General features: G+C 43.6%; 1 protein-coding gene across 7 annotated transcripts; it reads left to right on the top strand.

The window, feature by feature from the left end:
- The first annotated feature begins 12,385 nt into the window (after positions 1–12,385).
- LOC311115583 (uncharacterized protein) lies at positions 12,386–21,813 on the top strand. Of its 7 annotated transcripts, XM_084190741.1 has the most exons (9): positions 12,386–12,440; positions 13,159–13,260; positions 13,590–13,780; positions 16,357–16,443; positions 16,529–16,722; positions 16,870–18,508; positions 18,742–18,807; positions 18,928–19,632; positions 20,102–20,141. In XM_084190741.1, the coding sequence occupies exons 4-6, from the start codon at positions 16,399–16,401 to the stop codon at positions 17,717–17,719; spliced, it is 1,089 nt and encodes a 362-aa protein (XP_084046867.1). In that variant the 5' UTR covers positions 12,386–12,440; positions 13,159–13,260; positions 13,590–13,780; positions 16,357–16,398; the 3' UTR covers positions 17,720–18,508; positions 18,742–18,807; positions 18,928–19,632; positions 20,102–20,141. The 7 variants fall into 7 exon arrangements, with proteins under 7 accessions (XP_084046867.1, XP_084046866.1, XP_084046865.1 ...); XM_084190740.1 differs by having other exon boundaries at positions 18,928–20,183; XM_084190739.1 differs by lacking the exons at positions 12,386–12,440; positions 13,159–13,260; positions 13,590–13,780; positions 16,357–16,443; positions 16,529–16,722 and adding exons at positions 20,693–20,794; positions 21,731–21,813 and having other exon boundaries at positions 17,591–18,508; positions 18,928–19,068; positions 20,116–20,250.
- Positions 21,814–24,701: the final 2,888 nt, after the last annotated feature.

The following is a 24,701-nucleotide window of genomic DNA, read 5'->3' as shown; positions in this document are numbered from 1 at the left end:
AATAGTCGCTGAAGTCAAGAGTGAAATCTTATGTTCTAATCTAATGCCAGCCTGCTATGGCGAACGATGCCAATAGTCCACTGCGCGCAGGCATTAGGACACTGCCGCGCGATAATATTCGCCAAAGTCAAGAGTAAAATCTTTTGTTCTAATCACCACATGTTCAGTAATGGCATTTCCCCCCTTTATTCAAATTACAACCTCTCACTTTCAGTTATTTGAAATGAAATAATCTCTCAAATATCACTATATCTAAAACAAGCCATAGAAAGTTGGTTGCAATTTCAATTAAATCATCCAGAAACGACAGAACAAACTCAAATACACTAATAGGAGAAAATATATATTTATTGATATTGTATGTTGTATAGCCTTACTTGTTGGTATCTCAGACGACCAGAACCTTAATAATAATCACCATACTTACTTCACATAGCACGGACATATAGTAGACTACTGACACTCACTCCTATGGAATGGGTATGGGGACTGGACATGCCGGGACCCAGACCCTACTGTTGTCGATCACACATATTAATGTCGTGTTCAGGGTGCTATCAGAGTTATCGGAAATACCTAGTTCCGACTGGGAAGTTTCACTTGAATGACCCTCCAAGTAGGAATTACAAGTGAGAAATAGTGAAAATGTTGTTGCCAATCTTATTGGTTTAAGAATTGTTCCGACTTCAAAACCACTTGAACACAATCATGTGGGAGTTACAACTTCCCATTTTCCACGAGAATGTGAAGTTGGCATAATACAGCATTCAAGTGCTAGTCGGTACCAAGAAACGGACATTTCTGACTTGCTAACTAGTTGAACGCGTTACAATAGCCTAAGTATATAATATGATTGACATAACCACAATAGAAAGGCCTTGGAAGTGCCGTAAGTGAAAGCCAACATATTTCATTATTTTTACATTAACCTCTTTAACATGTATTAAATGAATAATGAAGAAAATTGTGTAATTTAGACTCTACGAAATATGAAATGCATTATGAAGAAAATCGTGTACTGTTGCCTACACGGAAAAGGGGCCTTTCTGACCAAAAGTGCACCAGTATCCCAAAGTATTAATCGAAATCAAGCATAGAAAACAGCGTTAGCATTAAAAAAACAATTTTTCCCACGAATTAAGTTGCACGTAAATGTGTGTATTTTCTCACAAATGATGTTCAGAAAATCTCAAACAGTACATAGGCATACAACTACAATGTTTGAAACATTATTAAATAAAGACAACATTTCTGTATATTCATAACGTTTAATTAGCCATAATAAAGAAAATAAAGAAAAATAGGCTATCCGTTTATGGTTGTTGTGTGTTAAATTGCTGTCTTTTTGCACGAATTAAGTAGCACATAAATTCGTGTCTTTTCACACAGAAACGCACGAAATCTGATGAAATACATTATGCTACCTGTGGTTTTCTCGAGCACGGTTATATGTCAGACATTTGAACGGCTACGGATAGCGGAAAGCAAACCCCGTATTGAGTCAATACTGTCATCGATTGGTAAACATAATCCTTAACGTAAATATCCCAGGTTCGTACACAACGATTTTCCTTACATGTTGACTTTGCGCGCAGCCTTGGCGGCGAGCTGCATCCTGTAGGCTTTGCCACGGGTGGATTTGCGAGCGGTTTGCTTGGTTCTGGCCATGGCGCTAGCTTCATTCTTAGACAGTCGGAGTATAGCCTCGAAATGCCCATGTGAAATGTATAAAGCCGGCAGTGGCATCTGCTGATTGGACACCATCTCCCCACCACCCCGATTGGCCCGTTACGGAGGCCTCCTCTGTCGGCTATCGGAAGGGATGCTTTGCTTCTCTTTTTTTTTGACCGCGGACCCAAAACAGTACACTGCGCACCCAAAACAATACACTGTGCCCCCATAAAACACACTGTACGCCAAAAAACAATACACTTTGCGTGCGCCCGCAATAATACACTGCGCGCCCATACACTGCGCGTCCTATAGATCTCCATTTTTATGGAACAGTCTGCCTACCCATGTGAGAGACGCAGACTCGGTCTCAACCTTTAAGTCTTTACTGAAGACTTATCTCTTCAGTAGGTCATATGATTGAGTGTAGTCTGGCCCAGGAGTGTGAAGGTGAACGGAAAGGCTCTGGAGCAACGAACAGCCCTTGCTGTCTCTGCCAGGCCGGTTCCCCTCTCTCCACTGGGGTTCTCTGCCTCTAACCCTGTTACAGGGGCTGAGTCACTGGCTTGCTGGTGCTCTTTCATGCCGTCCCTAGGAGGGGTGCGTCACTTGAGTGGGTTGAGTTACTGACGTGATCTTCCTGTCTGGGTTGGCGCCCCCCCTTGGTTTGTGCTGTGGTGGAGACCTCTGTGGGCTATACTCGGCCTTGTCTCAGGATTGTAAGTTGGTGGTTGAGGATATCCCTCTAGTGGTGCGGGGGCTGTGCTTTGGCAGAGTGGGTGGGGTTATATCCTTCCTGTTTGGCCCTGTCCGGGGGTTTCTTCGGATGGGGCCACAGTGTCTCCGGACCGCTCCTGTCTCAGCCTCCAGTATTTATGCGGCAGTAGTTTATGTGTCGGGGGGCTGGGGTTAGTTGGTTATACCTGGAGTACTTCTCCTGTCTTATCCAGTGTCCTGTGTGAATTTAAGTATGCTCTCTCTAATTCTCTCGTTCTCTCTTTCTCTCTGAGAACCTGAGCCCTAGGACCATACGTCAGGACTACCGGGCATGCTGACACCTTGCTGTCCCCAGTCCGCCTGGCCTTGCTGCTATTCCAGTTTCAACTGTTCTGCCTGCGGTTACGAAACCCCTACCTGTCCCAGACCTGCTGTTTTCAACTCTTAATGATCGGCTATGAAAAGCCAACTGAGAGACCTGAGCCCTAGGACCATACGTCGGGACTACCGGCCGTGGTGACTCCTTGCTGTCCCCAGTCCGCCTGGCCTTGCTGCTATTCCAGTTTCAACTGTTCTGCCTGCGGTTATGGAACCCCTACCTGTCCCAGACCTGCTGTTTTCAACTCTTAATGATCGGCTATGAAAAGCCAACTGAGATTTATTCCTGATTATTATTTGACCATGCTTGTCACTTATGAACATTTTTGAACATCTTGGCATGGTTCTGTTATAATCTCCACCCGGCACAGCCAGAAGAGGACTGGCCACCCCTCATAGCCTGGTTCCTCTCTAGGTTTCTTCCTAGGTTTTGGCCTTTCTAGGGAGTTTTTCCTAGCCACCGTGCTTCTACACCTGCATTACTAGCTGTTTGGGGTTTTAGGCTGGGTTTCTGTACAGCACTTCGAGATATTAGCTGATGTACGAAGGGCTATATAAAATAAAATTGATTGATTGATTGAAAACAATAGATCACTGCTGGCCTTTACACGCAATAATAGTCGCCATAGTCAAGAGTGAAATCTTGTGTTATAATTTAATGCTAGCCTGCTATGGCAAAGGAGGCCAATAGTACACTGCGCGGATGCAACTGCACACTGCGCGCAGGCAAAAGCACAATGTGCGCGCAAAAGTACACTGCCGGCCCTTTATGCGCAATAATAGTCGCTGAAGTCAAGAGTGAAATCTTGTGTTATAATTTAATGCTAGCCTGCTATGGCAAACGAGGCCAATAGTACACTGCGCGGATGCAACTGCACACTGCGCGCAGGCAAAAGCACAATGTGCGCGCAAAAGTACACTGCCGGCCCTTTATGCGCAATAATAGTCGCTGAAGTCAAGAGTGAAATCTTGTGTTATAATTTAATGCTAGCCTGCTATGGCAAACGAGGCCAATAGTACACTGCGCGGATGCAACTGCACACTGCGCGCAGGCAAAAGCACAATGTGCGCGCAAAAGTACACTGCCGGCCATTTATGCGCAATAATAGTCGCTGAAGTCAAGAGTGAAATCTTATGTTCTAATCTAATGTCAGCCTGCTATGGCGAACGATGCCAATAATCCACAGCGCGCAGGCATTAGGACACTGCCGCGCGATAATATTCATCAAAGTCAAGAGTAAAATCTTTTGTTCTAATCACCACATGTTCAGTAATGGTATTTCCCCCCTTTATTCAAATTACAACCTCTCACTTTCAGTTATTTGAAATGAAATAATCTCTCAAATATCACTATATCTAAAACAAGCCATAGAAAGTTGGTTGCAATTTCAATTAAATCATCCAGAAACGACAGAACAAACTCAAATACACTAATAGGAGAAAATATATATTTATTGATATTGTATGTTGTATAGCCTTACTTGTTGGTATCTCAGACGACCAGAACCTTAATAATAATCACCATACTTACTTCACATAGCACGGACATATAGTAGACTACTGACACTCACTCCTATGGAATGGGTATGGGGACTGGACACGCCGGGACCCAGACCCTACTGTTGTCGATCACACATATTAATGTCGTGTTCAGGGTGCTATCAGAGTTATCGGAAATACCTAGTTCCGACTGGGAAGTTTCACTTGAATGACCCTCCAAGTAGGAATTACAAGTGAGAAATAGTGAAAATGTTGTTGCCAATCTTATTGGTTTAAGAATTGTTCCGACTTCAAAACCACTTGAACACAATCATGTGGGAGTTACAACTTCCCATTTTCCACGAGAATGTGAAGTTGGCATAATACAGCATTCAAGTGCTAGTCGGTACCAAGAAACTGACATTTCTGACTTGCTAACTGGTTGAACGCGTTACAATAGCCTAAGTATATAATATGATTGACATAACCACAATAGAAAGGCCTTGGAAGTGCCATAAGTGAAAGCCGACATATTTCATTATTTTTACATTAACCTCTTTAACATGTATTAAATGAATAATGAAGAAAATTGTGTAATTTAGACTCTACGAAATATGAAATGCATTATGAAGAAAATCGTGTACTGTTGCCTACACGGAAAAGGGGGCTTTCTGACCAAAAGTGCACCAGTATCCCAAAGTATTAATCGAAATCAAGCATAGAAAACAGCGTTATCATTAATAAAACAATTTTTCCCACGAATTAAGTTGCACGTAAATGTGTGTATTTTCTCACAAATGATGTTCAGAAAATCTCAAACAGTACATAGGCATACAACTACAATGTTTGAAACATTATTAAATAAAGACAACATTTCTGTATATTCATGACGTTTAATTAGCCATAATAAAGAAAATAAAGAAAAATAGGCTATCCGTTTATGGTTGTTGTGTGTTAAATTGCTGTCTTTTCGCACGAATTAAGTAGCACATAAATTCGTGTCTTTTCACACAGAAACGCACGAAATCTGATGAAATACATTATGCTACCTGTGGTCTTCTCGAGCACGGTTATATGTCAGACATTTAAACGGCGACGGATAGCGGAAAGCAAACCCCGTATTGAGTCAATACTGTCATCGATTGGTAAACATAATCCTTAACGTTAATATCCCAGGTTCGTACACAACGATTTTCCTTACATGTTGACTTTGCGCGCAGCCTTGGCGGCGAGCTGCATCCTGTAGGCTTTGCCACGGGTGGATTTGCGAGCGGTTTGCTTGGTTCTGGCCATGGCGCTAGCTTCCTTCTTAGACAGTCGGAGTATAGCCTCGAAATGCCCATGTGAAATGTATAAAGCCGGCAGTGGCATCTGCTGATTGGACACCATCTCCCCACCACCCCGATTGGCCCGTTACGGAGACCTCCTCTGTCGGCTATCGGAAGGGATGCTTTGCTTCTCTTTTTTTTTGACCGCGCACCCAAAACAGTACACTGCGCACCCAAAACAATACACTGCGCGCCCATAAAACACACTGTACGCCAAAAAACAATACACTTTGCGTGCGCCCGCAATAATACACTGCGCGCCCAAAACAATAGATCACTGCTGGCCTTTACACGCAATAATAGTCGCCATGGTCAAGAGTGAAATCTTGTGTTATAATTTAATGCTAGCCTGCTATGGCAAACGAGGCCAATAGTACACTGCGCGGATGCAACTGCACACTGCGCGCAGGCAAAAGCACAATGTGCGCGCAAAAGTACACTGCCGGCCCTTTATGCGCAATAATAGTCGCTGAAGTCAAGAGTGAAATCTTGTGTTATAATTTAATGCTAGCCTGCTATGGCAAACGAGGCCAATAGTACACTGCGCGGATGCAACTGCACACTGCGCGCAGGCAAAAGCACAATGTGCGCGCAAAAGTACACTGCCGGCCCTTTCTGCGCAATAATAGTCGCTGATGTCAAGAGTGAAATCTTATGTTCTAATCTAATGCCAGCCTGCTATGGCGAACGATGCCAATAGTCCACTGCGTGCAGGCATTAGGACACTGCCGCGCGATAATATTCGCCAAAGTCAAGAGTAAAATCTTTTGTTCTAATCACCACATGTTCAGTAATGGCATTTCCCCCCTTTATTCAAATTACAACCTCTCACTTTCAGTTATTTGAAATGAAATAATCTCTCAAATATCACTATATCTAAAACAAGCCATAGAAAGTTGGTTGCAATTTCAATTAAATCATCCAGAAACGACAGAACAAACTCAAATACACTAATAGGAGAAAATATATATTTATTGATATTGTATGTTGTATAGCCTTACTTGTTGGTATCTCAGACGACCAGAACCTTAATAATAATCACCATACTTACTTCACATAGCACGGACATATAGTAGACTACTGACACTCACTCCTATGGAATGGGTATGGGGACTGGACACGCCGGGACCCAGACCCTACTGTTGTCGATCACACATATTAATGTCGTGTTCAGGGTGCTATCAGAGTTATCGGAAATACCTAGTTCCGACTGGGAAGTTTCACTTGAATGACCCTCCAAGTAGGAATTACAAGTGAGAAAGTGAAAATGTTGTTGCCAATCTTATTGGTTTAAGAATTGTTCCGACTTCAAAACCACTTGAACACAATCATGTGGGAGTTACAACTTCCCATTTTCCACGAGAATGTGAAGTTGGCATAATACAGCATTCAAGTGGTAGTCTGTACTAGGAAACGGACATTTCTGACTTGCTAACTGGTTGAACGCGTTACAATAGCCTAAGTATATAATATGATTGACATAACCACAATAGAAAGGCCTTGGAAGTGCCATAAGTGAAAGCCGACATATTTCATTATTTTTACATTAACCTCTTTAACATGTATTAAATGAATAATGAAGAAAATTGTGTAATTTAGACTCTACGAAATATGAAATGCATTATGAAGAAAATCGTGTACTGTTGCCTACACGGAAAAGGGGGCTTTCAGACCAAAAGTGCACCAGTATCCCAAAGTATTAATCGAAATCAAGCATAGAAAACAGCGTTAGCATTAATAAAACAATTTTTCCCACGAATTAAGTTGCACGTAAATGTGTGTATTTTCTCACAAATGATGTTCAGAAAATCTCAAACAGTACATAGGCATACAACTACAATGTTTGAAACATTATTAAATAAAGACAACATTTCTGTATATTCATAACGTTTAATTAGCCATAATAAAGAAAATAAAGAAAAATAGGCTATCCGTTCATGGTTGTTGTGTGTTAAATTGCTGTCTTTTCACACGAATTAAGTAGCACATAAATTCGTGTCTTTTCACACAGAAACGCACGAAATCTGATGAAATACATTATGCTACCTGTGGTTTTCTCGAGCACGGTTATATGTCAGACATTTAAACGGCGACGGATAGCGGAAAGCAAACCCCGTATTGAGTCAATACTGTCATCGATTGGTAAACATAATCCTTAACGTAAATATCCCAGGTTCGTACACAACGATTTTCCTTACATGTTGACTTTGCGCGCAGCCTTGGCGGCGAGCTGCATCCTGTAGGCTTTGCACCGGGTGGATTTGCGAGCGGTTTGCTTGGTTCTGGCCATGGCGCTAGCTTCCTTCTTAGACAGTCGGAGTATAGCCTCGAAATGCCCATGTGAAATGTATAAAGCCGGCAGTGGCATCTGCTGATTGGACACCATCTCCCCACCACCCCGATTGGCCCGTTACGGAGGCCTCCTCTGTCGGCTATCGGAAGGGATGCTTTGCTTCTCTTTTTTTTTGACCGCGCACCCAAAACAGTACACTGCGCGCCCAGAAAAATACACTGCACGCCCATAAAACACACTGTACGCCAAAAAACAATACACTTTGCGTGCGCCCGCAATAATACACTGCGCGCCCAAAACAATAGATCACTGCTGGCCTTTACACGCAATAATAGTCGCCATAGTCAAGAGTGAAATCTTGTGTTATAATTTAATGCTAGCCTGCTATGGCAAACGAGGCCAATAGTACACTGCGCGGATGCAACTGCACACTGCGCGCAGGCAAAAGCACAATGTGCGCGCAAAAGTACACTGCCGGCCCTTTATGCGCAATAATAGTCGCTGAAGTCAAGAGTGAAATCTTGTGTTATAATTTAATGCTAGCCTGCTATGGCAAACGAGGCCAATAGTACACTGCGCGGATGCAACTGCACACTGCGCGCAGGCAAAAGCACAATGTGCGCGCAAAAGTACACTGCCGGCCCTTTATGCGCAATAATAGTCGCTGAAGTCAAGAGTGAAATCTTATGTTCTAATCTAATGCCAGCCTGCTATGGCGAACGATGCCAATAGTCCACTGCGCGCAGGCATTAGGACACTGCCGCGCGATAATATTCGCCAAAGTCAAGAGTAAAATCTTTTGTTCTAATCACCACATGTTCAGTAATGGCATTTCCCCCCTTTATTCAAATTACAACCTCTCACTTTCAGTTATTTGAAATGAAATAATCTCTCAAATATCACTCTATCTAAAACAAGCCATAGAAAGTTGGTTGCAATTTCAATTAAATCATCCAGAAACGACAGAACAAACTCAAATACACTAATAGGAGAAAATATATATTTATTGATATTGTATGTTGTATAGCCTTACTTGGTGGTATCTCAGACGACCAGAACCTTAATAATAATCACCATACTTACTTCACATAGCACGGACATATAGTAGACTACTGACACTCACTCCTATGGAATGGGTATGGGGACTGGACACGCCGGGACCCAGACCCTACTGTTGTCGATCACACATATTAATGTCTTGTTCAGGGTGCTATCAGAGTTATCGGAAATACCTAGTTCCGACTGGGAAGTTTCACTTGAATGACCCTCCAAGTAGGAATTACAAGTGAGAAATAGTGAAAATGTTGTTGCCAATCTTATTGGTTTAAGAATTGTTCCGACTTCAAAACCACTTGAACACAATCATGTGGGAGTTACAACTTCCCATTTTCCACGAGAATGTGAAGTTGGCATAATACAGCATTCAAGTGGTAGTCTGTACTAGGAAACGGACATTTCTGACTTGCTAACTGGTTGAACGCGTTACAATAGCCTAAGTATATAATATGATTGACATAACCACAATAGAAAGGCCTTGGAAGTGCCATAAGTGAAAGCCGACATATTTCATTATTTTTACATTAACCTCTTTAACATGTATTAAATGAATAATGAAGAAAATTGTGTAATTTAGACTCTACGAAATATGAAATGCATTATGAAGAAAATCGTGTACTGTTGCCTACACGGAAAAGGGGGCTTTCTGACCAAAAGTGCACCAGTATCCCAAAGTATTAATCGAAATCAAGCATAGAAAACAGCGTTAGCATTAATAAAACAATTTTTCCCACGAATTAAGTTGCACGTAAATGTGTGTATTTTCTCACAAATGATGTTCAGAAAATCTCAAACAGTACATAGGCATACAACTACAATGTTTGAAACATTATTAAATAAAGACAACATTTCTGTATATTCATAACGTTTAATTAGCCATAATAAAGAAAATAAAGAAAAATAGGCTATCCGTTTATGGTTGTTGTGTGTTAAATTGCTGTCTTTTCACACGAATTAAGTAGCACATAAATTCGTGTCTTTTCACACAGAAACGCACGAAATCTGATGAAATACATTATGCTACCTGTGGTTTTCTCGAGCACGGTTATATGTCAGACATTTAAACGGCGACGGATAGCGGAAAGCAAACCCCGTATTGAGTCAATACTGTCATCGATTGGTAAACATAATCCTTAACGTAAATATCCCAGGTTAGTACACAACGATTTTCCTTACATGTTGTGCTAGGTCCTGCAGGACATCACCCCCTTCATCTTGCTGGGAAAAAAAATTACACACAAACACAGACATTTTTCAATGTTGGGAACAAATTTTACATGAACATTTAAATCAAGATGGATTAAGAGATGCCCAGGCTGATGTGCAAAGGCAACTATGCCGAGCGTTTGGGCGCTGTCGCACCAGTCTACCTGGCTGCCGTGCTCGAGTGCCTGACTGCTGAGATCCTGGAGTTGGCCGGAGACATTGCCCGTGCAAACAAGAAGCCCCCATTACCTACTCCCCAAGAAGACCGTCAAAGCCAAGTAAATTCGCTACTGCGGCTTCAACTTGACAACTCAACCTCCAAAGGCTATTTTAAGAGCCAACCAATTGAGTGGGTGTATACACAATTATGTCGACTATTACTTACATACATGGCACTATATCATGTTCCCATATGAGGCCATGAATGAACAATAACACCTACTAGGCCTCGTTTGCCATAGCAGGCAAGCATTAGATTAGAACACAAGATTTCACTCTGGACTTTGGAGACTAATATTCCGCATAAAGGGCCGTCAGTGTGCTGTTGCGCGCGCACAGTGTGCTTTTGCCGGCGCGCAGTGTGTAGTGTGCAGGCAGTGTACCATTGGCCTCGTTTGCCATAACAGGCTAGCATTAAAATATAACACAAGATTTCACTCTTGACTTTGATGACTATTATTGCGCGCAAAGGGCCAGCAGTGTGCTATTGTACGCACGCGCTTAGTGGACTATTGTTTTGGGCGCCCAGTGTATTGTGTTGGGCGCGCGGTCCTAAAAAAAAGAAGCAAAGCATCCCTTCCAGTAACCGACAGAGGAGTCCTCCGCAATGGGCCAATCGGGGTGGTGGGGAGATGGTGTCCAATCAGCAGATGCCACTGCCGTCTTTATACATTTCACATGGGCATTTCGAGGCTATACTCCGACTGCAAATCCACCCTTGACAAAGCCTACAGGAAGCAGCTCAACGCCAAGTCTGCGCGCAGGAGCGCCTCCCAGTTATAGGCCCGGCACCGTGTCTCAGAGAGATCCGTCGGCCACTGAGATGCTCGTCCGCATTGTGCCCTTCCAGCGCCTGTGGAGAAAAATCGCCGACCTGCGCTTCCAGAGCTCCGCCGTGATGGCCCTGCAGGAGGCTAGCGAGACTTACCTGGTCGGTCTGTTCGAGGACACCAAACTGTGTGCCATCCACGCAAAGAGGGTGACCATCGTGTCCTAGGACATCCAGCTGTCCCGCCTTATTGGCAGAGAGCGAGCTATAAGGAATAAGTCAACTCATCATTCAAGTAATATAGGGAGGGATCTTAGCACCACCTGCTGGATCAGAAGTACTCTTTACCGTAGGCTCAGAGAGCCATCATCTCTCAACCGTTACAATTTTCATAAGTATGTGGTAAAAAAATAAATACAACAGCTCATCATATAGGCAGTGGTTTCAAAACTCTAAGCACATGTTCAAGTAGAGCACACCAAATCATACAGGTACTTGTTCACCAAACTGAATCAGTGTTTAATCTAGAAATACATGCTTCGCATTGCAATACATGTTCTTGTAAAGTCATTGCTTTCCACAATGCAACGCTCACATCACTTTCCATGTTATATTGTTGTTCATTTGTTCAAATGTATTTGACTATGACCTAATCCGACTGCTCTGAATTCATAATCACTTCACGGTTTGGTGTTAACCTACCGATTTTCAACTGCTTTGCCTACTACAGATTAGGAACACTGTCATGAAAATGTATGGTTGGGAAGTCTAAAATGAGGGTAACTCCCCTTAAGGTAAATGTCTGTGTTCTGAGTGGCAAAAAAAAAAAAAATGTTTTATAACATTTAGATATGTGCATACTGGCTTTCCTTAGGCAAACGCATTTAGAAGGGAAAGAAGTGGAACCAATTAATAATTTTCTTGCTCTTCAATCAAAACAAAACCTTCACAAAGTGGTGCGTTTTGTCCCAAAATGACCCCTGAGGATTAGTGTGTTCTCATTTGTCAGTAATTGACCCTGACATACTCCCTTTAAATTGTACTATTTTACCCAAATATATACTGTAATGTACTACTATTATGATGATGACTATTATGATTTTACTTCACGGTAAGTAGAGCAAAATGCTGATGTTGACAAGATCAGAGACTCGTTCGTTCCTTTTTCAAACTCCCCGACGGTAGATGGCGCTGATGAGCGCCACTGAACCATATGCGCTGCACCCCGAAGTTAGTGACAGAAGAAGAGATACTATTGCTGCGAAATACAAAAACGTCACTACCTCAAGAAGTCTGGTAATAAATTGAGCTGAGACGAGACTAGGTATGTAACAATGAAATGTCGTCCAATTGAGTACTCACTCTCTTAAACTTTAAATCTTGAAGTAAATTATTTGTTTGTGCGTGTGAACATGATTTAGTGTGGTGAATGTATTCCAAATAATTTAACATAAATACAGGAAATGATGCGCAAAAATCAGCCGCTTTTGCAAGTCAAATCTATGCTTTACAAATGCACATTATTTTAATGACAGTTTTTTGATTACATGTTTTGTCTGCGCATTTGTTGGGTCGTATGTGACCGATGGTTAGCGAGCTCTCGTTTGGCCATGTGTTACTAGCTAACGTAGCCTAGACTAGCTAGCTAGCTAGACATTTGCACGCCAAAAGACAGGAAGTGATCAACCTTTTGCTAATATAGGATACTTGGATCGGTGATTTCATAGATTTCACATTCACAGATTGAATCCTATGAGATCAATGATTTTATTCTATATCAGGGTCATGATGTGAGTTCAGTGAGGAAATATTGTTCAGCTTTACTGGAGGTGGCCTCATTAAAGACTACCATGTGGGGCCAATAAAGCATTTTCAGCCATGAATATTCCATCACTTGTGTGTGTGTGTGTGTGTGTGTGTGAGAGGGAGAGAATGTTCACTGCAATCTGATAACGAATAAGGGCATGTCGTAATCCAGGTGGAATAAACTGTGTCCCCCACATTGACAGAATGTCTGTATTTTTGTGTTATTTATTTTACAGGAAGCTGAGGGGGGTCATTTCCTGCGAGACCTTGCGCAACATGTAAAGGAAATGTATGCGATCAACGAGGAGGGTGCCGTGGCGAGTGATGGTCCAGAGGAGGTAGGCGTCATCCGTAAGTGATCACCGGTCGGAGTTTTGCAAAGGCTTCTGCAATTCTTCTTGGCGTGACATATGCTCTGAATCTCAGCCACCCCTAAAAGGCGGAGTACACGTTCAACACATTCCAGAAAGTGTTTGTGGAGCTGGACTGCTCAAAGCACACAGTCAAGATGACAGGCCTCAAGAACAAATGACTGTCTTAAGCAGAATGACAGGCCAGAGGACAATTGTCATAGACTGAATGTCACGGTTACTTTGTAACACCTTCGTAGTTAAACGCTGAGGTGCCTTTTGGAACTCTTAGCTCCCTTCATTTTCTCTGGTAGCAGGTCAGGAACGGTGTCCTCTACCGCAGGCCCGCTTGTTGTTGGTGAAGCCGCCTGGCCCACAGAATCTGTGCTGGGACCAATCTCTGCCTACCGGGGGATGGTCACCGAGAGGCGGGACTCGAGCACATTGCGGTCTGGGACCCCGTCCCCGATGGGCCTGTGGCGGTCATCTACGCTAAAGAAGTTAGAGGGTAAGGAAGACACGTTTATTCTGCAAGGTGTGTTTTAAAGGGTCACTGCCACTGTATTTTCCATTGCGTTTTTGTATACGAAAGATACAAAAGAGGTGTTTTTAATGAAGGATGTCATTGTGAAATGTAATGTCCATTTTGTTCCCGTACAGTTACGGTTTGAAATTTCCTTTTTGGAATCCGTTGTATCATTTTGAGGTTTCATCAAGGTCACACACCTTTTACCACTGTTATTTTGACAATTCTACCATCAATCAATTAAGTGGATCTATAAAGCCCTTTTTACATCAACAGATGTCACAAAGTGCTATACAGAAACCCGGCCTAAAACCCCAAACGGCAAGCGATGCAGATGTAGAAACGCGGTGGCTAGGAAAAACTCCTTAGAAAGGCACAAACCTAGATAACAACCAGGCTCTGAGGGGTGGCCAGTGCCCTTCTGCCTGTGCCGGGTGGAGATTATAACAGTATACGTGGCCATTAAGGGCACATTTTTCTCCAAGATGTTCAAACGTTCATAGATGACCAGCAGGGTCAAATAATAAGCACAGTGGTTGTAGAGGTTGCAACAGGTCAGTCAGTACATCAGGAGTAAATGTCACTTGTTGTTAGTGTTGTAGTTCCTATTTCTACGGTGTTGCCTACCTGCAGCAATCAGGATTTACCTGCAGTGTTGATAGCAATTCAGTAATTTGTCAACTCATAATAACAGATGTTTTGCAAACCGTTGATGTTTAAATAAATGGATTCCCGGTGTCCGGATACCTTTTCTCTTAAGGGATGTGATTGAGTGAATCCAAAGTAAGTTGGTCTAAATACATAATAGGATGAATCATTCAGGTAAAATAACACAATGTCTATTTGAGTCGAATCAACGTAATATAATCATTTTTACGTCTCTATCATCTTTACTCAATGTATTGGACCACATCAACTCAACTTACTCAAGCTTATCTACTCATAAAAACAAGCAAAAATATCTACTCAACAATATGACGTGTGCTTTTGTTGACTGTAATAGCTTGAGTACATTCCACAAAGTCAGTTTTTACAGTGTATCTAAAGACACGTTTGTTGTGGTGATGCACTTTTTCTTTGACGTTGAACTTGCATTGAACAGACAAATCCATTTCGTTACAACCCTTTTGTAGTATGACTTAGGAATATTTGTTGATGATCCTAATGTCTATGCGTGAATAGTGATTGGTTGTTGGTGAAATATTGCTGAGAACCCATCGTTTCCTGGCCTTTTTTCACTATTGAGCAATTTTGAAACATTTGTTTTGCTATTGGATTCATAATGGTGACCTGGGACAAGTAATTAGTGAAAACCAGAGTTCAGCAGTTGCCATTAAAGCGATCGAACCAAGTCATCCTAATAGGCTAGTATTAGCCTAAAGCAGGGTTTCCCAAACTCGGGCCACGTTTTGGGAGTTTTTGCCCTAGCACTACACAGCTGATTCAAATAATAAACTCATCATCATCAAGCTGGAGTATTAGAATCAGTTGTGGAGTGCTAGGGCAAAACGCAAAACGCGCACCCCTTGGGGACCCCAGGACCGCGTTTGGGAAACGCTGGCCTAAAGAGCAAATGCTGAAAGGGAATCACCATGAGGTGCAGTACCCACATTTAACCACAAGATGGCCTCCGTGCTCCACTGTAAAGTTTGGGCCTCTGCATGACAGTTTTTTGGATGACATGTTTTGTCTGCACATTTGTTGGGTCGTATGTGACCGATGGTTAGCGAGCTCTCGTTTGGTCATGTGTTACTAGCTAACGTAGCCTAGACTAGACTAGCTAGCTAACTTGTAGCTAATTTTCCCCAAACCTCTGACACTCTCTAGCGGTAGGATGACTAAATCGCTGCGAGGTCAACGTTTAAATTCAACGGTACGTTTTGCTTCTAACGACACCCTTCTAGCTAGCCGACCACCCATTTTCAGTGCAATTTGAGAAAGTGAAGGCAGGTTTTGAGCGTTTTCAAATAAGTTATATGTACACATTTAGTGGAACACGCTGCGTATTCTAAAATTTGACTGCGCGACAGACCACACATCATGTAATATCCATCTGTTTACCTCTGAAAAATAGCTAACGGATTTTCTAATGTTACTAGCTTAGTTGCTAAATGTTGATAGAAGTGCTAAGACAGCAAAAAGGGAAAACATTTAAAGCGTTAGATAATACATATCACGAAAACAGCGGAATGTGGTCAAGCTTTATCGTATCAGACGGAGGCGTTTTGCACAATCTGCAAAAATGTATTTGGAACTTTGACCCGTGAACTGTTTGACACCTATCACTGTTGGGTATGTTTCGTCTTACAACAGCTACATCGAGGTAGTATTTAGTCAAATTGTACAATGTATCCATCAATATTAAACTCATTGGGACACTAATTGTCATTACAGATAACATCACACAAAAAACTTGGGTACACTTTTAGTTATTGTGTAAACGTTCATCACCTTTCAATGCCTTGGCTGTGAAATGTAAATGTGTATACATATTCAGATATCTTTCCAAAATGTGTATAGTATGCCAAGTTATTTAGGTACATGTATTAACACCACAGCGTGGAGAAAGTCAAGAGGAAGCAGTGGACGTGTTCCGTGCCATGGAGGACTGCTGGGCAGGGATGGCTATCCCCCAGGCTGCCAAGGTTAGGCTTATTTTGTTATTAGGAGAGTACCGTGTGTATGTGATGTTTATCTGCTAGTAACAGTTTGGTTTTCTTATCTACCAAGGTGCGTGGTGTACCTCGGCAGACCCTGGCGGACAGGCTGAGCGGCCTGGTGACCCGTGGTTGTCGCAGTGGACCGCCCACGTTGCTTGCACCAGAGGATGAAAATTCTCTGGTGCAGTACTGTATCTACTGCGCCGGCCGTGGGATCCCCTTCACCAGACAGAGGCTGATGAAATACGCCGACAAAATATGCAGGTATTTGGTGTTCACTGTATTTATGTATGTAGACTGGTGGACTGACTGTTCTCAATGTGTGTGATGTAAATGTGGATGTGTATGGTGATGCCAAAACAAACATTTTCATCCTGGATGGACACTTATATGTATTCTATTCTATTGTAGGTTTCGGCACCCAGGGGAAACAATCCCACCACTGGGGAAGCGGTGGTGGGAAATGTTCAGGAGGAGCCACGAGAACCTGCGCGTGAGGAGGCCGGACACCCAGGACAGGGGGAGTGCTGAGTGTGGCACGCGTCTGACGATGGACACCTTCTTCGCTTCTTATGAGAAGCACTTGAAGGAGAGTGGGTTGAGGGAGAAACCCAGACAAATCTATAACTGCGATGAGTCTGGGTTTCGTAGCGACCAGAGCAGGCACAAAGTGCTTGCTCCCCGGCCCGCAAAACACGTGTACCAGCAGGCTCCTGGGACCAAGGAGCACATCACAGTGCTGGCCTGCGTCAACGCAGCTGGGGAGGATGTCCCCCCCCCCAATCCTCCCCCATCCCCCTTTATCATCTACCCCAAGTGTTTCCCCGGTGGCCACTACACACTTGGATGCCCCCCCCCCAAGCCTTGGCTAGCGGTGGCTACATTGACGGGGACCATGTTCAGGAAGTGGTTTCTGCACTTCATTAAGCATGCAGTGAAGGAGCGCCCTCTCCTTCTCCTCTTCGATGTGCACAATAGCCACATGGACCCGGAGGTGCTCGCGGCGGCACTAAGGGAAGGGGTTCTACTTCTTTGTCTTCCACCACACTGCACCCGTGTCCTGCAGCCGCTGGACGTGGCATACTTTGGCCCTTTAAAGGCTGAGTTCTCCAAGGTAGCTGGAGACCTTAGCCATTTTGACCACTCCTACATGGTAAACAAATCAGAATTTGCCAGAGTATTCCGCTACTCGTACCAGCGATGCAAGGACATGCGCTATGTGGTGGAAGGGTTTAATAAGTGTGGCCTCTTCCCTTTTTGACCCTTCAGCCATTGAAGGGTCCCGTTTAATGTTGTCTCTGTCCCTACTGTGTCCCACCACCGTCTCTCCTGGAACCAGCAGCACTGTGCCATCCGTCAGCGCCTCCTCCCCAGCGACCACAGGAGGACCCTCAGCCCCATCTCCAGTCCCAGTCCCAGGCCTAGCTCTAGAAGAGCACCCCCTAATAGAGGGTGGGCTGATAGCGAAGGACCTGGCGCACATCCTTACTGTCCTGAAGTATCGGATGGACCGATACAGAAGAGTCGCTGTGGTCGCCACGTGCCTCACCGGGGAGGAATACACGCGCCGGTGGCAGGAGAGGGGTGAGAAGGAGAGGGCCGAGACAGAGGAGAAAGAGCGTCGGGCAGCCCTCAGAACACAGAGGGCACAGGAGAGGCCTGCCGTGGATGAGACCATTGGCGCCATCGCCTCTGCGGGACCCCCTGCCGGAACCACTCCTGACAGCTGTATCACCACTGCCAGTGCCTCCCGGTGTGCAACACCTGTAGGAGCCGCCGGAGTCCCCAGCTGCAGAAGGCCACGTGCCTACTCTCCCGGCCACACCGTCGTCGGCCCCTCAACCCCACCGTTACAAACACCGGCTCCTCCAAGCCATCGTCGGCGGTTTTGTCCACCGCCACCGCGATGCACACCACCCACCCTGTCTGTCACCACCAACACGGCCTCCTCTGGACCAACTGCCTCCTCAGACTCCCCTGGTCACACCACCGTAGCGGCCTCATCTGGTGTCCCTGGCCCCCTGCAATTTGAATACCGCCACCTCCACAGGTAAACGCGTGTTAAATTACATAAAAATGACTGTTTGTTATCTGTTTTATACAACAGCAATGTAAACAACATAATATCTCTTTACATATCTACAGTGCATAGCACCAGCCCTCAAGTCATCTCCACCTCCTCCAAAACCTCTGCGGCTTCCTCCAGAGGTGTTGGTGTAAAAAAGTGGAAAAGGGTTTTCATGAAACATGCTCTGTCTAACAGTACTTTTTCTCAAACTGCAGCACAGAAAAGGAAGAGAAAAGCTCCACCGGTCACGTCGGTCACGCCACCCATGGCACCGCTCTCAGGTACTTCATCTGTTTTTCTCTCTCTCTCTCTCTCTCTCAGTTGTATCAATTACTATTGTTGCTGAAGAACTTCTACATTTTGTAAAACCATATTAATCCATCTATTATTTGGTATAAAAGAAGACCACCTGCTGTGCTCGCTGCGGGGAGCGTGATCCGCCTGCAAGCTCCTCTCAGGAGTGTAGATCCGAGGTGCCATGGTTGTGCTGTGACTTCTGCCAGCACTGGTTCCACTGCAGGTGTGTGCAGTGGGATCAAGAGGTAGCGGTGGAGCTGGAATATTATTGTGATTTTTGTGACAATATAAGGATGGAGGTCGAGATTTAATTGTTTGTGTTCATAAGAAATTATTTATTTGTACAAAAAAATAAGTCTAAAATGCTATATATATATATATGGAACCACTCTTGTGTAGTTCTTCCTTTACTTTCCAAGTGCATCTCTGCAACAAACTCCAAGTGTTTTCATTGTTTATGTCAATGCACATCACTGAAAATAAAGGTTTATTTGATGTAAATTATTAATACTCATATTTTAGATTTAAACTGTTATCTACTTTCTCAAAACATAAGATGAATCTATAAGACAAATGATGAGACATTGTAGCTGATGGACCATTTTTTAATCGTCCTCAAGAGGGCGCACCGGGCCACGCAATGAAAACTGGACAGGAAATTCATTATTTTTTACCGGAAGCCTAGCCAACTAGTCAAACACTTCCGGTACGCGGGCCGTGTGTCTCTTGAACAAAATTGAACGGATATATCTTGTAATGGAACTGAATAGTAAGGTGGCCAACAACTGGGGCCCGAATGGCGATAATACGTGAGGTTTTTTTTCTCAAAACCGCTCATCAAAAAGCTGAAAATAGTATTTTCACTGAAATTTCAAACTTGCTAATTGCTAACATTTTGACATCACCAAAAATCACCTAACATTGATGGCTTGATCACAAGATAACATTGTTGAAGGTAATGCATTATTTAAACGCTGTTGAATATGCCGAGAATACGGCGTCCCACGCTACGTTTCCGCGTCCCCTTATTTGTGTCATACTACCTTTAGCTAGTAGGTAGCTAGCTAGGTTACTTTCTAAGCTAAGCTAACGTTAGCTAATTTAGGTTTGTCTGTATTAGCGCGAACTAGCTAGTAGCGTATCAACCGTGTTGAGACAGATAGCCTGCTCTGTTTAGAAGCCTCTCAGGTGAGTCGGCAGGCAAAAAAAGAAAATGCCAAATGATGTCTTCACTATGACAAACCTCTTTGTTATGAGCCTTGCTTGATGATATTTCAGTATTTGTCTTTCAGATCAATGAACAATTCCACAGGCTCACCGCAAAGCATCTTGAGGCAAGGTTTATGCAGGACACCCCTAAGCCCCTAAGTCCTTATTCCATTCCAAGGGAGGAGTACTTTCAGACAGATTGCGGGTCATGCTGGATGGTAAAGTATCCTCAGGAAAAATGCACTGTTTTGTATTTAGCTGGCTGATGTTCGGTGCTGCAATTTAAGCCACGGGCCCCACTGTGCTATTGTACACCTTTTGCTAAAATAGGATACTTGGGTCAGTGATTTCATATATTTCACATGCACAGATTGAATCCAATGAGATCAGTGATTTTATTCTATATCAGGGTCATGATGTGAGTTCAGTGAGGAATTATTGTTCAGCTTTACTGGAGGTGGCCTCATTAAAGACTACCGTGTGGGGGCAATAAAGCATTTTCATCCATGGATATTCGATCACGTGTGTGAGTGTGTGAGAGAGGGAGAGAATGTTCACTGCAATCTGATAACAAATAAGGGCATGTCGTAATCCAGGTGGAATAAAATGTGTTCCCCACATTGACAGAATGTCTGTATTTGTGTGTTATTTATTCTACAGGAAGCTGAGGGGGGTCATTTCCTGCAAGACCTTGCGCAACATGTAAAGCAAATCTATGCGATCAACGAGGAGGGTGCCGTGGCGAGTGATGGTCCAGAGGAGGTAGGCGTCATCCTTAAGTGATCACCGGTCTGAGTTTTGCAAAGGCTTCTGCCATTCTTCTTGGCATGACATACAGTGAGGGGAAAACAGTATTTGATCCCCTGCTGATTCTGTACGTTTGTCCACTGACAAAGAAATGATCAGTCTATAATTTGAATGGTAGGTTTATTTGAACAGTGAAAGATAGAATAACAGCAAAAACTTCCAGAAAAAAACGCATGTCCAAAATGTTATAAATTCATTAGCATTTTAATGAGGGAAATAAGTATTTGACCCCCTCTCAATCAGAAAGATGTCTGGCTCCCAGGTGTCTTTTATACGGGTAACGAGCTGAGATTAGGAGCACACTCATAAAGGGAATGCTCCTAATCTCAGCGTGTTACCTGTATAAAAGACACCGGTCCACAGAAGCAATCAATCAATCATATTCCATACTCTCCGCCGTGGCCAAGACCAAAGACCTCTCCAAGGATGTCAGGGACAAGATACTTATTTCCCTCATTAAAATGCAAATGAATTTATAACATTTTTGACATGCGTTTTTCTGGATTGTTTTGTTGTTATTCTGTCTCTCACTGTTCAAATAAACCTACCATTACAATTATAGACTGATCATGTCTTTGTCAGTGGGCAAACGTACAAAGTCAGCAGGGGATCAAATACTTTTTCCCCTCACTGTATGCTCTGAATCTCAGCCACCCCCAAAAGCCGGAGTACACGTTCAAGGCATTCAAGAAAGTGTTTGTGGAGCTGGACTGCTCAAAGCTCACAGTCAAGATGACAGGCCTCAAGAACAAATGACTGTCTTAAGCAAAATGCCAGGCCAGAGGACAATTGTCATAGACTGAATGTCAGGGTTAGTTTGTAACACCTTCGTAGTTAAACGCTGAGGTGCCTTTTGGATCTCTTCTATCCCTTCATTTTTTCTGGTAGCAGGTCAGGAACGGTGTCCTCTACCACAGGCCCGCTTGTTGTTGGTGAAGCCGCCTGGGGCACAGAATCTGTGCTGGGACCAACCTCTGCCTACAGGGGGATGGTCACCGAGAGGCGGGGCTCGAGCACATTGCGGTCTGGGACCCCGTCCCCGATGGGCCCGTGGCGGTCATCTAGGCTAAAGAGGTTAGAGGGTAAGGAAGACACGTTTATTCTGCAAGGTGTGTTTTAAAGGGTCACTGCCACTGTATTTTCCATTGTGTTTTTGTATACAAGAGATACCAAATAGGTGTTTTTAATGAAGGATGTCATTGTAAAATGTAATGTCCATTTTTGAATCCGTTGTACGTACCATTTTGAGGTTTCATCAAGGTGCACACCTTTTACCACTGGTATTTTGACAATTCTACCATCAATCAATCAATCAATGAAGTGGATCTATAAAGCCCTTTTTACATCAACAGATGTCACAAAGTGCTATGCAGAAACCCAGCCTAAAACCCCAAACGGCAAGCGATGCAGATGTAGAAACGCGGTGGCTAGGAAAAACTGCCTAGAAAGGCACAAACCTAGAGAACAACCAGGCTCTGAGGGGTGCCCAGTGCCCTTCTGCCTGTGCCGGGTGGAGATTACAACAGTACGTGGCCATTAAGGGCACATGTCTCTCCAAGATGTTCAAACGTTCATAGAAGACCAGCAGGGTCAAATAATAAGCACAGTGGTTGTAGAGGTTGCAACAGGTCAGTCGGTACATCAGGAGTAAATGTCACTTGGCTTTTCATAGGCGGCCATTTAGAGGTTGAAATAGCAGCAGGTGCGGTACAGATTTCTATTGGGAACTGTTGAAAAAAGGCGCACCTACAACATTAATGGGTTAAAGGAAAAATGACCAAAGTAATATACAGTGGGGAAAAAAAGTATTTAGTCAGCCACCAATTGTGCAAGTTCTCCCACTTAAAAAGATGAGAGGCCTGTAATTTTCATCATAGATACACGTCAACTATGACAGACAAAATGAGATTTTTTTTCTCCAGAAAATCACATTGTATGATTTTTAATAAATTTATTTGCAAATTATGGTGGAAAATAAGTATTTGGTCAATAACAAAAGTTTCTCAATACTTTGTTATATACCCTTTGTTGGCAATGACACAGGTCAAACATTTTCTGTAAGTCTTCACAAGGTTTTCACACACTGTTGCTGGTATTTTGGCCCATTCCTCCATGCAGATCTCCTCCAGAGCAGTGATATTTTGGGGCTGTCGCTGGGCAACACGGACTTTCAACTCCCTCCAAAGATTTTCTATGGGGTTGAGATCTGGAGACTGGCTAGGCCACTCCAGGACCTTGAAATGATTCTTACGAAGCCACTCCTTCGTTGCCCGGGCGGTGTGTTTGGGATCATTGTCATGCTGAATGACCCAGCCACGTTTCATCTTCAATGCCCTTGCTGATGGAAGGAGGTTTTCACTCAATATTTCACGATACATGGCCCCATTCATTATTTCCTTTACACGGATCAGTCGTCCTTGTCCCTTTGCAGAAAAACAGCCCCAAAGCATGATGTTTCCACCCCCGTGCTTCACAGTAGGTATGGTGTTCTTTGGATGCAACTCAGCATTCTTTGTCCTCCAAACACGACAAGTTGAGTTTTTACCAAAAAGTTATATTTTGGTTTCATCTGACCATATGACATTCTCCCAATCCTCTTCTGGATCATCCAAATGCACTCTAGCAAACTTCAGACGGGCCTGGACATGTACTGGCTTAAGCAGGGGGACACGTCTGGCACTGCAGGATTTGAGTCCTCGGCGGCGTAGTGTGTTACTGATGGTAGGCTTTGTTACTTTGGTCCCAGCTCTCTGCAGGTCATTCACTAGGTCCCCCCGTGTGGTTCTGGGAATTTTGTTCACCGTTCTTGTGATCAGTTTGCCCCCACGGGGTGAGATCTTGCGTGGAGCCCCAGATCGAGGGAGATTATCAGTGGTCTTGTATGTCTTCCATTTCATAATAATTGCTCCCACAGTTGATTTCTTCAAACCAAGCTGCTTACCTATTGCAGATTCAGTCTTCCCAGCCTGTTGCATGTCTACAATTTTGTTTCTGGTTCCTTTGACAGCTCTTTGGTCTTGGCCATAGTGGAGTTTGGAGTGTGACTGTTTTGAGGTTGTGGACAGGTGTCTTTTATAGTGATAACAAGTTCAAACAGGTGCCATTAATACAGGTAACGAGTGGAGGACAGGGGAGCCTCTTAAAGAAGAAGTTACAGGTCTGTGAGAGCCAGAAATCTTGCTTGTTTGTAGGTGACCAAATACTTATTTTCCACCATAATTTGCAAATAAATTCATAGAAAATCCTACAATGTGATTTTCTGGAAGCAAATTTCTCAATTTGTCTGTCATAGTTGACGTGTATGATGAAAATTACAGATTTTTTTTCATCCACAGAGGGTTCTCCCCAACAAACTGGCAAAGTACACAGACTTACTAGAGAACCACAGAAAGCGTAAGTCCTCCTCTTCCAGTGATACTCTTGTGAAAAATGCAAAAATCACAGCCTTCGCTGCCCCAGGACGGGTAACACAAGCAACGCTTGACAAGCTGGTGCTAAGTTTTGTATGTGAGGCCAACCAACCATTTTCTGTGGTTGAGACGCCATCCTTCAAGACTTTGATAGAAACCTTGCAACCTCAAACAGTAATGACAAGGAAAACGTTATGCACAAGAATACAAGAAGCTGCAAAACACAAGAAGAGCATAATCATCAAAAAGCTGAGTGCTGTGAACTATGTTGCTACCACAACAGACTGCTGGTCTGCCAGACAACGTAGCTACTTAGGTGTCACCTGTCACTGGATAGACAACACCTCACTGGAGAGGCACTCCGCTGCATTGGCTTGTAGACCTGTCAAAGGCTCGCACACGTTTGATGTCCGTGCTGCTGCATTAGAGGAAATACATTCTGAGTACCACAT

Source organism: Coregonus lavaretus, assembly GCF_964263955.1.
Source record: "Coregonus lavaretus genome assembly, contig: HAP1_SCAFFOLD_294, whole genome shotgun sequence".
NCBI classification, from domain to species: Eukaryota; Metazoa; Chordata; class Actinopteri; order Salmoniformes; family Salmonidae; genus Coregonus; species Coregonus lavaretus.
The sequence above is the reverse complement of the archived record's forward strand: the minus strand, read 5'-3'. Positions and strand labels throughout refer to the sequence as shown.

Excerpts from the sequence above, each read along its gene's own strand:
- LOC311115583 (XM_084190739.1), top strand. The coding sequence starts at position 17,676 with ATGTGGTGGAAGGGTTTAATAAGTGTGGCCTCTTCCCTTTTTGACCCT. Across the intron at positions 18,808-18,927 it reads ACCCATGGCACCGCTCTCAG|AAGACCACCTGCTGTGCTCG; the intron begins GTACTTCATCTG and ends TTGGTATAAAAG. Across the intron at positions 19,069-20,115 it reads GTGTGCAGTGGGATCAAGAG|ATCAATGAACAATTCCACAG; the intron begins GTAGCGGTGGAG and ends TTTGTCTTTCAG.